General features: G+C 34.1%; 1 protein-coding gene across 1 annotated transcript; it reads left to right on the forward strand.

The window, feature by feature from the left end:
* Window positions 1-1,643: 1,643 nt before the first annotated feature.
* On the forward strand, window positions 1,644-16,747 carry LOC145306346 (uncharacterized). The gene is made up of 16 exons (XM_080148435.1): window positions 1,644-1,773; window positions 2,826-2,873; window positions 4,711-4,777; window positions 5,915-6,089; window positions 6,382-6,472; window positions 6,809-6,852; window positions 7,472-7,497; window positions 8,740-8,815; window positions 9,729-9,824; window positions 10,253-10,340; window positions 11,592-11,648; window positions 12,585-12,675; window positions 14,337-14,404; window positions 14,898-14,956; window positions 15,237-15,327; window positions 16,635-16,747. The coding sequence occupies exons 1-16, from the start codon at window positions 1,722-1,724 to the stop codon at window positions 16,745-16,747; spliced, it is 1,242 nt and encodes a 413-aa protein (XP_080004561.1). The 5' UTR covers window positions 1,644-1,721.
* Window positions 16,748-16,975: the final 228 nt, after the last annotated feature.

Here is a 16,975-nt window from a genome sequence, read left to right on the forward strand (position 1 = left end):
AAATCAACATGTTTAAAATGGACGTACGGACATTTTGGTAATGATTTTAGAGTTGCTAAGCTTTCTAAATCGTACCTAACTACTAAAAGAATCACCATGCAAAGTTTGAAATCAATAGGACAATTCTAACATGCCTAAATGAGTCTGCACAAAAAATGATAAATGTACAAACGGACAAAGTGAGTTAGAGAGTATAGAGACTTTAATCAAAATTCAATTGGTTGGTTTATCAAGTTAAGTTTCCAAACGTTACAACCACACTAATTATAATCTACAGAAAAGGTAATTTTGTGTATTTTCATTGGAGATGTACTTTAATTTATCGGCCCATTGTCTTATCCCTTTAGATCCCTGCACAATTAATTGTCTATGATTCGCTGTAACTAATCTATATTTACTCCTCTATGGTTTAAAAACAACAATTGCCGCGTATTTAATAATACGCCGTAAGAAATTAAGAATGGATATATTATTACTTGGATGTTGCACCAGATTTTAATGTACTCTAGTAACAGTGAAACTTGTAGCAGGCTAAAATGACTATATCCCCCTCCACTCCTATTGTATGAATGAACTGACCAATAAATGAGATCCATTAATTAAGCAAGCTAAATTAACGCCAAATTTTCCCCTGTCATAATATCCAAGTAATAACAAATCCATTATCGTAGCTGTGTGGCGTGTGTGTGTATGTGTGTGTGTGTGTGTGTGTGTGTGTGTGTGTATGTGTGTGAGTGTGTGTGTGTACGTGTGTTTGTACTTTTGAATAATGTACAAAAATGAAGTGCGTTTGTTATTATTTCAAAAATCTAAAAATTCTAATAAAAATACGCTTTTTTAGTATCGAAACAAATCTTAAATTCGAAATGTCTATCTGTTTGTCTGTTAGAAAATGTATTTAGGGTAAGACTCGAAGTTTCTTGGTTTTTATTCAAGATAGACGGCTGAATTTTTTTTGTGTGAAGTTTTACTTTAGTTATGATGAGTTTTCACAATTTTTGCCTACTGATCCGTCGGTCTGTCGCTCATGCTTAAAAAAATTATAAATATTTCTTATAAAAAAGTTTCGTGTTTTTCTACTTTTCTTTTATTTGTCCGTCCAATTAATAATTTTAAGGAGAACGGTTTTATTTCTTTGGCGCTATAAGATCTCAGTAACTCCTGAAACGATTAAGTTCTCCATTATAAGATAGCTTCTTGGGGTGGTTTTATCTTTTATACTTAAACCTATGGAAGGTTTTAAGTTATTTTTAACCCCCCCCCCCCCCCATGAAAATAAGAGCCCCAAAATAGAAGTCAAACACAACCTATAAAGTTTGGCTTGAATCTGATACATTTTCGCTTCATTATTACCGGCAGGTTTTAAGCCATAATTACCAAAATATACGTGTATCGTAAAAGACAATTTACCACGGAAAATAAAAAGAATTCTGTCTTGATCTCGGGGGCAAAAAGCAGGAATTAAAAATTAAGCAATTGTTTTACTTTCGTATACGTGTATCGTGTCAGACAATTTACCACGGAAAATAAATAAAAACACAGAATTTGTTGGTCTAGATCACGGAGACTAAAAGCAGGCATTTAAAAAAAGCAATTTTTCACTTTCGTATGCGCGGAAAACTGTCTTGGATATTATTATTTTATCCACAAGTAGCACGCCTGAATATCATAGGCAGTTTTCCGCGGATATGAAAGGTTAAAGTTACGTAGAAAAGAAGAGAATGCAAAATGACGGATTTCTGGATTTCTTGGATGACGATGTTGATACTTCTACAGGACAAATATTCATTTTTAGCGTGGGATTGGGTACCTGGTACCCAAAGTTTTGCAAATACTTTTCTCGTTTTAGTTAGCTGAAAAACTTTGGGTACTTCTACAGGACAAATATTCATTATCAATACCAAAAATTATATTGGTACCCAAAGTTTTATAAGCATGGTTTCACATTTGTTGACTTTAAAAACTTTGGGTTCTTCTGTTTAATCTTGATTGGGTGGTTCAAACTAAGCAGTGTCAAGAGTTTTCAACCAATGATTTTATTACATAAAAGGGGTGGTGTTCTTTTTCTCATTGGAGATGTAATTTATCGACAATATTAATTGTTCTACAGACTAAATATTAATTACTGAAAGGGAGGGGACATTAGACTCAAAATTATACTCGTACCCAAAGTTTTATAAGCATGTTTTATCATTTGTTTGCTTTAAAACTTAAGGTAGTTTTAGAAAATCTTGATTTGTTAGTTTAATCTAGCAGTGTTTAAACTTTTCAACCAATTTTATGTTTTTATTAACCTATGGGATATATATCAATTTAAGATCCATTGTTATATCTCTTAATATCCATGACATGAAAATTTAAGTAAAAAACATGAAAAGGAGATTGGAGCGAATCTCGGATTGTAACTTGTTAATGTCTTACCTAAATATACCAGGAATGTTCCCTAATGTCAGACTTTTGCCCGTCCTTTTGTACTGTATAAGCCAGTTGTCCTTTATATCACTGTAAAACTTTAGATAGTTATGAGCTGTTTCGCTTTTTGATGTTGTTATCATCCTTGTTAATTAAGGGATAAGACAATGGACGATGAACAATTACTTCTTCAATAATAATACACAAAATATTTTCCTTCTGTAGATTATTGGTTAAATTGAAACGTTTGAACGCTCAACTTATTGAATCAACCAACCAAAATTTACTGAAGTCTCCAAAGTTGTTAAGCGAACGAATAATAAAACGTTATTATAAAACTTTGGGGAAGAGTAATTAACAGTCCATTGTCCCCTCTCTCTCTCTCTGATTTTGAGTAGAATGAATATTCTGTTCAGGCGGTTATGGACAATCCATGTTTAACACAGAGTCTTGCTTACCAGGTAATAGGGGATGAAACATGAAAGATATTAGAGACTTTCGGTGACTTAATTATGTTCTGTTCTGTATCTGTAAAGAGGACATATCACGAAAGATCTAATGTTACTTTATTTATAAAATGATAGACAATGAACAATCTTGCTTACCAGGTAAAGGGGATGAAACACAAAAGATATTTAGGTCTGATGGCTACTTTGTTCTGAAATAAGGTAAAGGGGACAAATCATGAAAGGTCTTAGGCTACTTTGTGTATGGGAAGTTGTTGACATTGGATAATCCATGTTTGGAACTGAATATTCCTTATCAGGTAATAGGGGATGAAACACTAAAGTAATTTGGCTTATGGCTACTTTTGTCAAGTTTTTCTCTAAACTTTACAGGTAAAGAGGAAAAATCATGATAGATTTTAGGCTACTTTGTAGAAAGTGGACAATTCATGTTTATTACTGAGTCTTGCTTACCATTTAAAAGGGATGAAACACTAAAGCTATTTGGGGCTAATGGCTACTTAGTCAAGTTTTCTTCTAAACTTTAAAGGCAAAGAGGACAAATCATAATGGATTATAGGCTACTTTGTAGAAAGTGGACAATTTATGTTTAATACTGAGTCTTGCTTACCATTTAAATGGATTTGAAACACTGAAGCTATTTGGGGTTATGGCTACTTAAGCCAAGTTCTTCTCTAAACTTTACATGTAAAGAGGAAAAATCATGATAGATTTTAAGCTACTTTGTAGAAAGTGGACATTCTGTGTTCAATACTGAGTCTTGCTTACCAGGCAATAGGGGATGAAACACTAAAGATATTTTAGGTTCATTATTAATACTTAGTTCTGAAATAAGGTAAAGAGGACAAATCATGAAAGATCCCAGGCTATTTTTAGCAGGAGAAGATATTTAGGGCTTATGGATACTTAGTTCTTAAAAAAGCTTAATGGGGACTAATCACTAATAGGTTGTCTTCAGTTTGTAAAGGGGTAGTTTCACAAAATGCATTTGAACTTAATTTAGTGAACCGCATATTTTTTGCTAGTTAATGGGTTTATCTATATTCATATGGCATATATTTGAAAGAATTTCAATTTTCTACTAGGTATGTAGTTTTAAAAATATCAAGACTTGAAAATCGTCTTTTTGTGATACATGCAATTTAAAAAGACGATTTTCAAGTCTTGATATTTTAAAAACTACATGGTAGAAAATTGAAATTCTTTCAAATAAATGCCATATAAATGCAGTTTAACCAATTAACCAGGAAAAAATATGCGGTTCACTAAAGGGGGAGGTGGGGGGGGGGGGGGGTAATGCAACCATCTCATAATTAATGTATAAATGGCACTTAGAATTCGAATTTCGATCTGATATTTTGTATGACTAATCCTTGGTAGGTCTATTTTCCATAAATCGAACAAAAAGTTGGAAAAGTAAAGGATAACGGCTGGCAGCTCAGTAAAAAATTTACCCCCCCCCCTTAAAAAATGTTTACCCCCCCCCCCCCCCAAATAAAAAAGCTTGGACGCCCCTGAAACTACCCCTTTGATTATAGATGCTTTGCTCATAATATTGTACCTTCTAATCATTATTTCAAAAATTAGATTAATAAGATAATACAAGAAGTTGTCTAAAAAGTAAAAAAGCCAGCATGTTTTAAAAGGATATACAGAATTTCTGGTAACTGTTATAGAGCTTCCCAAAACAATAGGTCAATTCCATCATGTCTAAATAAACTGCAAGAGCTAAAAGTTTTGGACAGACTTACGGACCAACCCACATTATAGAAAAGCTTCGCTATTAAAAAAGATTAGCACATGTTCAACAAATCAACCTTGTTTTGTTTAGTTGAAATGCTGGATTTACTGGGGAATAATGGAATAGATCTTGTGTCCAAACAACGGGAAGAACAAACCAGGAAAATGGCAAATTAATGAAATATTTTTCAAGATTGGTAGAATGTCTTTTTTATTTGTTGCCTGATTTTAAAGATTTGAAGCATAAACTAAAAATGATCCTGCCACATGAAAGGAGTAATTTAATAATAACTATCATTTAGGGGAGAGGAGGGGAAGTAAAATAGTCTAAAATCATCTTAATACTTAAATATTAAAATAAAATAGGCTTTAAAAATCTTTGAAACTATAAACAGATTGCAGTAAATGGGAACAATCCACGAACGAGAGCAAGTAATTCTAAGCACCTTCCAGCATTGATCCATAGTATTTTCTTAGTGAATATAATAGGTTTATGTTTAATATTTGGTTTATTAACTAAAAAGTTAGGTTTCACCATAGTTTTATATGAAAAAAAAATTTGAAAAGTAAAGCATTTTTGGTAACTTGTAATATTGTAAACAGTTAAATTAAAGTACTTTTGCAATTTACAGCATTTGATGCTTTTCTGTCATGTTATTTTATTTTGTCCTTTGAACTTATTAAAGCATTTGATGAGATTGCATCAAAAAACGATTTATATTTCAAAGTATTTTTCATAAAAAACCATGGTAAAACCCAACTTTTTAGTTGATAAACCAAATATTAAACATAAACTTAGTATATTCACTAAAAAAAAATACCATTGGTCAATGCTGGAAGGTTCTTAGAATCACTTGCTCTCGTTCGTGGATAGTTCCCTTTATGTTAGTTTTTCTCTCTGGTTTGATAAGATTCACTTTTATAGATATGTTGTCATCCTTGTTTAGTCTTTAACTACATATTTATTTGCCATCATTGGCGTGCAGAGAGTTTTTTCTGCGAATAAAAAGGTAAAAAGTGAGAGCATTCCCAAATTCAATTATAAGGGGGTGTTGGTTTTAGTCACCCCCCTTCCCTACGCTTATATTTGCCATTGAAAAAAAAGGTGATAAGTGATCATTCCTAAATTCAATTATAAGGGGGTGATGGTTTTAGTCACCCCCCTTCCCCACGCTTATATTAGCCATTGAAAAAAAAGGTGATAAGTGATCATTCCTAAATTCAATTATAAGGGGGTGTTGGTTTCAGTCACCCCCCTTCCCCACACTTATATTTGCCATTGATTAAAAAAAACACAGGACCGGCCAAACAGAACCCACTGAATTAAAACCATTTCTGGACAATTATGGCGGGAACGAGAACAATGTGGGTAATTTTGGCGGGAACGAGAACAATGTGGGTAATTTTGGCGGGAACGAGAACAATGTCGTCAATTATGGCGGGAATTTCGACTGTGGTGGTGGTTCTACCAATAGGGATAAAGTACAATAAAATTAGCACATTTATTTATGAAGATTTTTTCACACATTAAGTATCTTATTTAGCATAGAAACCAACCTGATCCTAGTTTTTAAAATACATTGTATAATTAGTAGGGGGGAATTTTTTGGTTTGTTTGTTAGGTTTAAGTTATATTGGGTACTAGGTAGCCCCGCAGGGTTAGGGCACATTGCAGGGATTAGCAAAGGCAGAGATAAAAATACCCAAGCTTCCTTATTTCTTTTTTGAAAAAGTTGCAATCGTATTTATACTTTGTTTGAAAAATAGTTATACAAAACTACCTCCTAATGAAACACTTGCTACTGCCTCTAATAATAATAATGAACCTGACAATAATGTTGATCAACTGCTACAGGAATGAAATTCTTATTCTTAAACATTTGGATTTAATCATAAATGCCATTTGAAGAAAAATATCTTTTGAGAGGAAACGCCTAGAGGTAGGAGACATTAGGCTGTTTATTACACTAGTCCCCAAAGTCTTATTAGTTGGCCTAGCAACCTTGAAGACTTTTATGAATTTTGATTGGTTGGTTCATTTAGTTGGGTGTCCAAACGTTTTAACCCCTAATTGTAATCTAGAGAAGAGGGTGATTTTGTGCATCATCATTTGAGATGTACATAAATTTTTTGGCCATTGTCTTATCCCTTTAGATCCCTGATATTTAAGTTAAGAATAAGAATTTCATAGTCAATGTTTGGTGACGAACTGAAGGAAATGCTTGGACAACATGTAAGTTTTTTTTCAAAGTTTTTAACTTTTCCACCATTTAAAAATGCTTTTCGTTGATTGTTAATTAAGTTAAGGCTTCTAGAACCTCTAAATTAATAGTCCCCTAAAATTCGTAAATGTATTTATAAGTAACTTTAGCCTTATAGAATCTTAAAAGTGAAATTAGCTCCCGAATCTCTAAAGTTTTTCAGGTACTCCCCTTCTAAAACACCTAAACTATCCTTATACTAAAGTAACAGGATGTCTGTTTGTTTGTGTGTTTGTACAGAAAGATCTCGCTAACCGCTGAACCGATTGGGTTCTCCTTAACAGGGTAGCTTCTCATAGGTCCCGGGAAGGTTTATAACTATTTTGGAGGAGGTTACCACCACCCTCCCAAGAGAAATTGCACATAGAAAAAATTCCCTTCCCCACACACAAAATTTTTTTTTACGATTTTTTAACTTAAATTAAAATTTTAAATAAAATAAAAAATCCCCCCTCCCCAATTTTTTTTTGACTTTTTCTTTTAAAATCTAAAATAATAAATCGGGTCATCAAATTCGACTCTCCCCTCCTCAAGTGTCTCTAGAGGCCTCTAGCGGCGTAGCCGCTAGTAATGATATAATATGTTTTTCAGGGAAATCAAGACGATAGTGGAATTGGGTAAGATCTTTTTTTCAGTAAATATCTTGTTAATATCTACGGAAAACTGTCTATAATACAATGCGATAACTAACTACTCCAGTATGGCTCCGAATCCGATTGATATCCGTTGGATTCAAACCGGTTCTGAGTCATACTGAAAAATCATGTATTGCATTGTTTTCCATGAATGAATATCAAAAATTATAATCATAGAATTAAAACTAGCTTATATCCGCGGAAAACTGTCTATAACGCATGCAATAATAACTACTCTTGTTTGGGTTCGAATCCGATAAATATCCGTTGGATTCAAACCGGTTCAGAGTCATACTGAAAATCACGTATTGCAGTGTTTTTCACTTACACTAAAAATCATGATATTAAAACTAGTTTATATCCGCGGAAAACTGTCTAAAATACATGCAATAATAACTACTCTTTTATGGGTTCGAATCCGATTAATATCCGTTGGATTAGAACGGGGTACATTTATGTTTCTTTGACTGAAGCAGAGCATTTGATAAAATAAGTAAAGGTGAAACTTGTAGCTGGCTAAAACCACAATTCCCCCTCAATCCCTTTTACCCCACCCCCTTCACTTATACCGGATGAACGAACTGACCAATGAGAGCTGTCCATGTGAGCAACCTAAATTGACGAAAATTTTTCCCCTTTTATAATATCCACGTATACTCTACATCAATTGGAGTTTTATAAAATTTTTGATAGCCGCATGCTCATGCCAAATTAAATTATCCTAAGTTTATTCCCATTTTTTTACATTTTTAACAATTTTCTGCTAATATTAAAATGAAAAATACTAGTTTTGTTTGCCCAAAAAACTGCTATTAGGTTGTTGGATGATTTAATGCAAGAATTAAAACAAACATCTTCTAAGAAAATAGCTTAAAACCCCCAGTAGAGCTATGTTCCCTGAAAATTAAAGATGAATCGGTTCAGCAGTTAGATAGAATCCAAGCTTTACAGACAGACAGACGGACGGATAGAAAACGTTCTATTTTGTATAATAGATAACTAGCGGATATGCCCCCTAGAGGCCTCTAGTGGCACTTCAAATATCTAGTTTTGTATTTTCTCTTGTAAGGGTGGTGGTACCCTCCTCCAAAATAGTTATAAACTTTAATTCCAGGGACCTATGAGAAGCCTCCCTGCTAAGGAGAACCCGAACGGTTCAGTGGTAAGCGAGATCCTTCGGTACAGACAGATACACAGTTTAGACATCATGCTACTTTTATTAAGGATGTTGGATGATTTAATACAAGAACTAGAACAACCGGAACAAAAAGGAAAAGAGAACGACCAAAATTTAGCTAATGTAAGTTTTAGGATGATTTTTCTAAAAGCTTTTCTATAATTAGGCTATGAATTAGACATTTCGTTTTAGTTTTTTTTTGTGCAATTCTAAGTCGGACACTTTTAATCAGGGAGGGAGGGGACATTGGAATGTAAATTATACTGGTACCCAAAGTTTTGCATAGGAGTAATGGGAATTTATTTGATCTTTTACCGTGGTTTTGCATTTGTTTTCCATTTGTGTAGCTTTTACCGTACGTACGTCACTGAAGTAAGTTAGAATTATTTATCTTAATAACCGTAAACCCGAAGCATCAGAATGTAGTGGTACTAGACAGAGATCTACAGGGATAAGACAATGGCCGATAAATTGATATACATCCCCAATGATGATACACAGAATTACCCTTTCTTGAAACGTTTGAAAACTCAACTTAGTGAATCAACCAATCAAAATTCACTAGAGATAACCCAAAGTTGTTAAGTCAATGATTAAAAAAACATTATAAAACTTTGGGGACCAGTGTAATAAACACCCATTGTTCCCTCTCTCTCTCTGGGTACCGTACGTCAGTCCGTCACTCATATTTTTTGTTTAGATTGACCGTTAACGCGATCCATGCGAATCTATTGTTACAAGTCTAGTTATTTAACACATCGTTTTATAAACACTTTTCCGTGGATATAAAAATATACTAAAGGCACGGGCTAACAAAACTGGTTTTAATATATTATGAATTATGATTGTACATATTTATATTCGTAGAAAACTGTGTGTATATAATCCGATGCTATACATTATTTTTCAGTATGGCTGAGAATCTGTTCTATTCCAGCGGATATTCATCGGTTTCGAAGCGATACTGGAAAAGCTGTTCCTTCTAAATATATGTCCGACCGTACGTCTGTCCGTCACTATATTGTTACTGTTTTAGATTGACCATCAACCTGAGGCATCTGAATCTAGCGGTTCCAGTCAATCCGTGCCTCCTAAAGGTCCCCCAAGGTTCGAAGGAGCCGTAAGATTTAAGGTGAATTTTTGTCCATTTTCCTCACAGGTTCTGTTGAGCACACAACCCTCCCCCGTTATATTTGAAGTAAATTGCTAATCAGGTGTGAAGGGGGTAGTATTTGTTTAGGTACCTAGTTATTGTTTTAGGTCAGGTTAGGTTAGGTGATATTGAGTTTTTGGGTAACTTTCTACCTTTTTACATTTTATTTCAAAAAGTAAGGGAGGGGAAGGTTTTTTTTCTATCACCATTGTTACTTTGGGGAAAAGCATTTGAGCATTTTATATTTGAGTCTTTGAATTGTTTTAGGCTACTTTTTATTTCTTAATATCTATCCCTTCGAATACAGAGCACCTAGATGCTGCAGCTAGGGGTGCAGCCGCTAGTAGAGTTAAATAATAAGTCTTGGACGTCATGGAAAATATTTTCAATCTTATTTTCTACTTTAGGCCAAACCTGCATTTTTACGGTGTTTAGAATCCCCAGAGAGGCCAAAGGAAGAGGTACCCAAACCTTTTCAGATACCCATTCCTACAGGTACCCAAACTTTTTTAGACTCCTTTTCCCACATGTGTGTGCCAGGTTTTGTCAGTGAGGATGGAGGGAGGGAACGTTGGACACTAAATTACACTGGTATCCAATGTTTTATAACCACGTCATCTTATTCGTTGGCTTAAAAAAGGTTTGGTACCTACTTTTTTTTTATTAAATCTTTGTTTGGTTGTACAAACATTTACACCAATAGTCAGCGTTTCAGAGTCGGCGCCGGGAGCAGCAACATTTTTGGTGGAGCCGGATCCGGAGCCGTATTTTTCGTTAAAAACGGCTCCTGCTCCAGATTATCTAAAAATGATTTTTTTAAGTAATATTATAAGGGGGGGGGGGGGTTTAATGCAACCATCTCGTAATCAATGATTAAATGCCACTTAGAATTCGAATTTTGATCTGAAATTTTGCATGAATAATCCTTGGTAGGTCTAAATTCCCTAATTCGAACAAAAAGTTGGAAAAGTAACGGCTAACTGCTGGCGGCTCAGCCGTTTTTCCATTTTTTGGGTCTCTTAAAAGCAAATTAGGCACGAAACCTCTCTCAACATAATACTTTTTTTGCTTAAAAACCTTATAAAACGGTTCTAGCCGGTTGCTGTTGGTACTAGAAACTTTAAAAATGGCTATTGCTATCATTTTACATTAGTTAAACCAAAAATATGTTTTAAAAAGTTGATTCCTACGTAATTAATGATGAATTTGCCCTGAAAATAGGCAAAAAGCGGCTAAACGGCTGAGCCGCCAGCCGGTGCTTTTCCAACTTATTGTTCGATTTAGGGAAAATAGACCTACCAAGGATTACCCATGAAAAATTTCAAATCAAAATTCGAATTCTAAGTTCCATTTAATCACTGATTACGAGATGGTTGCATTAAAAAACCCCCCCTTTGGCAACGGTCTATTTCCATAAAATAAACTGAAAAACTATTGTTACTTAACAAATAGACACACATCCTTCTACTTTTATATAGCTTTAATCAAATAAAAGCAAAATATTTTATATTATTTATTTTATTTTATCAAATTCATTAATGAACAAAAATTGATATATTAATTTTAAGGTAGGAGCCGGAGCCGTATTTCCAGATACGGCTCCGACACGCTGCCAATAGTGTTCATCTATGGCAGTTGTAATTTTGTATACAAGTATTTGGGTGTACATTAATTTATCGCCCCTTGTCTTATCCCTTTAGATCCCTGAATGTATAATGTATATATTGATTTGGTGTATTTTTTTAGGTAGAAAAAATCTGCAAGGAATTGTGTCTGTCGATCCCACAATTTTAGAAATAGAAGGTAGTTTTATTTTCATCTAGCGGCTTCGCCCCCTAGAGGCCTCTAGGGGCACTTGAGGTGGGTAAGGGGGAGAGATCCCCCCCCCCATTTTTAATTTTAGTTTTAAAAAGAAAAGTTCTTTTTTCTTCTATAGGTGATTGCTTTTTTTGGAGGGTGGTGGTACCCTACCCCCAAAATAGTAATAAACCTTCCCAGGAACTATGAGAAGATTCAGTGCCTTTGATATCTTTGCTTTCGTGGACGCTTTTATTCTCGTTAAAAGCGAAGCTTATCTACAATCTAGGTTCGGTCCGTGTGTACTTTCTTTATTCGGTAATTTAATCATGTTAGAATTTTCCTATTGTTTTAGCAACTTCGTATGTGTATTTTAAACACCTATATTTAGGATATATTTAGTATTTATGCCTCTAAATTATGTTCAATATTAAATGCATTGTTACTTCACATATTTGTTAATGTTCGTTTGTCTATCTTTCTTCGTTTTTATGAACGATAAAAGAGAGGGGTAGGTTTCTGGTAGAATCCGTAAAGGTGTGTGTTTTAAGGTTGAAAAATAGTAGTAGAACGATAATATTCACTAAATATGTGTATTTCTTATTGAAAAGAACAATTGACAAAAAAAAATTTTTTTTTAAGTTAACATAAAGGGGGGGACTTTTTGTTCGATTTAGGGAAAATAGACCTACCAAGGATTATTCATGCAAAATTTCAGATCGAAATTCGAATTCTAAGTGCCATTTAATCTTTGATGACGAGATGTTTTTTTATCGTTCTACTACTGTTTTTAAGCCTTAAAACTCACACCTTTACGGAATTTTAGCACAACCTACCACCCCCTTCATTGTTACTCTATATTTTTGATTAGGTAATGTTCGTTTGTCTGTCTTCCTTCGCTTTTAATGGATGTTGTCAATTGTTATTACCTATTGTTTTTAGGTCTAGTAGAAAAAACTTTGAACGAAGAGTCTGATTGCGAGATAACTTCATTTCAGCAACCCATAACACAACAACAACAACCAAGTCCACAGTAAGTATTCCCCAAGTACAATACACAAAATTACCCCTTCTGTAGATTACAATTAGTGGTTATTCGCAGTGATATAAAGGGATAAGACAATGGCCGATAAATTGATGTACATTCTCAATGACGATACAAAAAATTACCCCTTCTGTAGATTACAATTAGGGGTTGTTTACAGGGATATAAAGGGATAAGACAATGGCCGATAGATTGATGTACATCCCCAATGACGATACACAAAATTACCCCTTCTTTAGATAACAATTAGTGGTTATTTACAGGGATATAAAGGGATAAGACAATGGCCGATAAATTGATGTACATCCCCAATGACGATAAACAAAATTACCCCTTCTGTAGATTACAATTAGTGGTTGTTTACAGTGACCTAAAAGGGATAACACCACAACCAAGTTCACAGTAAGTCCTCAATGACGATACACAAAATTACCCCTTCTGTAGATAACAATTAGTGGTTATTCGCAGTGATATAAAGGGATAAGACAATGGCCGATAAATTGATGTACATCCCCACCCTACTGACGATACACAAAATTACCCCTTCTGTAGATAACAATTAGTGGTTATTTACAGGGATATAAAGGGATAAGACAATGGCCAATAAATTGATGTATATGAATATCCCCTATGACGATACACAAAATTACCCCTTCTGCAGATTACAATTTGTGATTATTTATACATAATACATATACGATAGGATAGGTTTTTTATATTGCTTCTCTTTAACTCAGGGATCTAAAGGGATAAGACAATGGCCGATAAATATTGTACATCCCCAATGACGATACACAAAATTACCCCTAGTGTAGATTACAATAAGTGGATATTCGCAGGGATCTAAAGGGATAAGTCAATGGCCGATAAATTGATGTACATTCTCAAATGACTATACACAAAATTCCCCTTCTGTAGATTACAATTAGGGGTTGTTTACAGGGATCTAAAGGGATAAGACAATGGCCGATAATAGATGTACATCATTAATGATGATACACAAAATTACCCCTTCTGTAGATTACAATTAGGGGTTGTTTACAGGTATCTAAAGGGATAAGACAATGGCCGATAAATTGATGTACATCCTCAATGACGATACACAAAATTACCCCTTCTGTAGATTACAATTAGGTGTTATTCACAGGGATATAAAGGGATAAGACAATGGCCGATAAATTGATGTCAATGACGATACACAACAATAATACCTTCTGTAGATTAAAATTAGTGGTTGAAACGTTGGACAAATAACTTAATGAACCAACCAACCAAAATTCAATTTAAGTCCTCGAAGGTGTTAAGCCAAAGAATAAGAAAACTTATTTTAAAACATTTGGGACGAGTGCAACCAACAGCCCAATGTCCCGATCTTATTTGTTAGCTCAAAGTTTCAACCCATACCACAACATCAAATAAGTCGCTTATAGTCAGGGAGGGAGAGGACAGTGAGTTGTTAATTACCAGGGATCACAAGGGATAAGACGATGGCTACTATGATACTTGCCTCAAATTCAATCAAATGCTTTGTTGATGAAATATTTTTTCTAGTGTCTTATAATTTTCCATTGTAATATCAGCGGAATGCTGTCTATAATACGATGCGATAAATAGCTTTACTAAAAATTTGTAAAATCCTTTTTTCTTAGACCACCACAGTCAGTTGCTTCTACGGTGATGAAAACCAGTGAAAAATCTCGAAGCAATAATTTAAAAGGTAATTTTTTTTCAAAAGGGGTAATTCCACCAAATGTATTTATTAACAATAAATAATTTTTTTTGTTATATTCCAAACTAAAAATTAATTATCATAGAACTATCCCATTTGAAGAGAAAAATTACAATTTTCAGTATAGCTTCGAAACTGATTAATATCTGCTGTTTTACAACCGGTATTATAAGTTTGTTTAGAGCTTTTTTTTGTTTTCAGTGACACTAATTGGGGGTATAGTACATCTTCATTCACCTTTCCTAAAGAAATTAGGACTTCAACAATTAATTTTAAGCTTTTCTAAAAATTCTGAGGATGTTCTGAATGTTATTTATACTGTTATTTATAAACACTTTAAATCATTCATTGGCTTAAATTTTCATAATTCTTGTTGGGTCGATTTTAGAAAAAAAACGTGTATAATCTTTTAACCGATTACTTGTATCTTTTAAAAGTTCATCGTCCAATGTGTATCCCTAAAGTGGGCTCTGATTTAAAGGTTCAGGACCAACACATCCGAAGAAATACAGTCTTTCTGAAAAACTCTCAAATGTTCAGGTGAATTTAATTATCTAAACAAAAACAATAATGACAACATCCATAAAAGCAAAGCTCAACAAATTAAAAATCCCATCAAAGAATTACTACTTTAAAATAATTTTAGATTCTAAAAAATCAATTTTTTTTTTTGGGGGGGAGTATTTTTTCCTTGGAGAGTGTTGGTGCCCTTCCCTAAAATAGTTATAAACCTTCCCAATGACCTATGCGAAGCTTCACTGAAAAGGTTAGCAAGATCTTAAAACTACGGACACTTGGACATCCTGTTATTTTTATATAGGATATGTTGGCCAAACGAATGCTGTCAAAGAAATTAAAAGATTTGAAGGCCAAGTCCAGACAATCTGGATATCTTAAAATACTCCCTAAAGGTTAGCTATTTATTGCATCGTATTATAGACAGCTTTCTGCGGATATTGAAATTAAAAATTAATAGGTTAAAACCAGTTTTGTTAGCCCCTAAAAGCCAATGGCTAAACAAACAAAACTGGATTTGATTTTTGATATTCGTGCAGGGGTGTATATTCTGCACAAGATTTATTTTTTTTCCCCTGCTACAAAATTTTTAATTTTTTTTCCCCCCTAGTTTTTTCTCACCAAGAAGGGGGGAAAATGGAAAAATATTTAAAGAACTCTATATTTTATTTATTTTATCCCTCCTACCACACATTTTTTTTGTTTTTTTCACCAAGGAGGGGGGGGAAATGGAAAAAATAATTTCAGTTTTCTTAATTTTTACATTTTTTTTTCCCTTCAACCACTTATTTTTTATTTCCCCCCCCCCCCCCCATGAGCAGAGGATCCCATGTAGAATATACACCCCGGTGTTCGTGGGAAAATGTCGGTAATACGATGCTAAACATGATTTTTCAGTATAGGACTGATAACCGGTTCTAATCCATTGGATATTACCCGTTTTCGAAGCCATACTGGAATACTTTTTTTTAAAGGATTATTTAAAAAAACCTAATATTTATAAACACGATCTCTCATGTGTTGGCCAAAAAACTTTGAGTACTTTTATTCATTCTTTATTTGTTTAAGGGGGGGGGGGGGGCTTAATGCAACCATCTCGTAATCAATGATTAAATGGCACTTAGAATTCGAATTTCGATCTGAAATTTTCATGAGTAATCCTTGGTAGTTCTATTTTCCCTAAATCAAACAAAAAGTTGGAAAAGTAACGGCTGGCGGCTCAGCAAATGCATCATTAATTACGTAGGAATCAACTTTTTAAAGGTATTTTTGGTTTAATTCATGTTAAATGATAGCAATAACGATTTTTAAATTTCTAGTACCAACAGCTACCGGCTAGAACCGTTTTATAAGGTTTTTGAGCGACAAAAGGTATTATGTGGAGATAGGTTTCGTGACTAATTTGCTCTTAAGATAGCCATTAAGTGCCATTTAATCATTGATTACGAGATGGTTGCATTAAAAACCCCCCTTTTGTCGTAATTTGGGATGTTCCTCAATCTATCAATCTTTTGGGAGGGTGGTGGAACCCTCCCCCCAAAATAGTTATAAACCTGCCCAGGACCTATGAGAAGTTATAATGTAAAGGAGAACCATATCGGTTCAGCGGTTAGAAAGAACAGACAGACACACACACACACAGATAGACATCCTGTTACTTTTATATAACACAAAAATGATAAAAGTCAAAATATTAATTTAGGTTATAACTTTAATGGGCAACAGAGTCTACTTAGGAAAAATTACTTAAATGCAAGGCAAGTCAATACAGTTTATCAATTATGGGTAGGGGAACAGGTTCGAATCTCGGCCTAACACCTAATCATAACAAGAGACGTTAAAAAGTGGTTTCTTCTGCTGCTATGTCAGGTGAGCGACATAAATAAAGTCTGGGGAATGCCTTAACCCATAAACAGGCGCAACTTATTTCCATGCACAGTTAGGACTTCTCAGACAAAGGTCGTGCAATCAAAGAGTTGGTTGTGTGTTGGATGTTACTTAATCTAATATCCACCAGTGGGCGTTAGAGCATGAATTGCATCT

The sequence above is a fragment of the Acartia tonsa genome, chromosome 14 (genome assembly GCF_053477335.1).
Source record: "Acartia tonsa isolate MP-2025a chromosome 14, ASM5347733v1, whole genome shotgun sequence".
Classification (NCBI taxonomy): Eukaryota; Metazoa; Arthropoda; class Copepoda; order Calanoida; family Acartiidae; genus Acartia; species Acartia tonsa.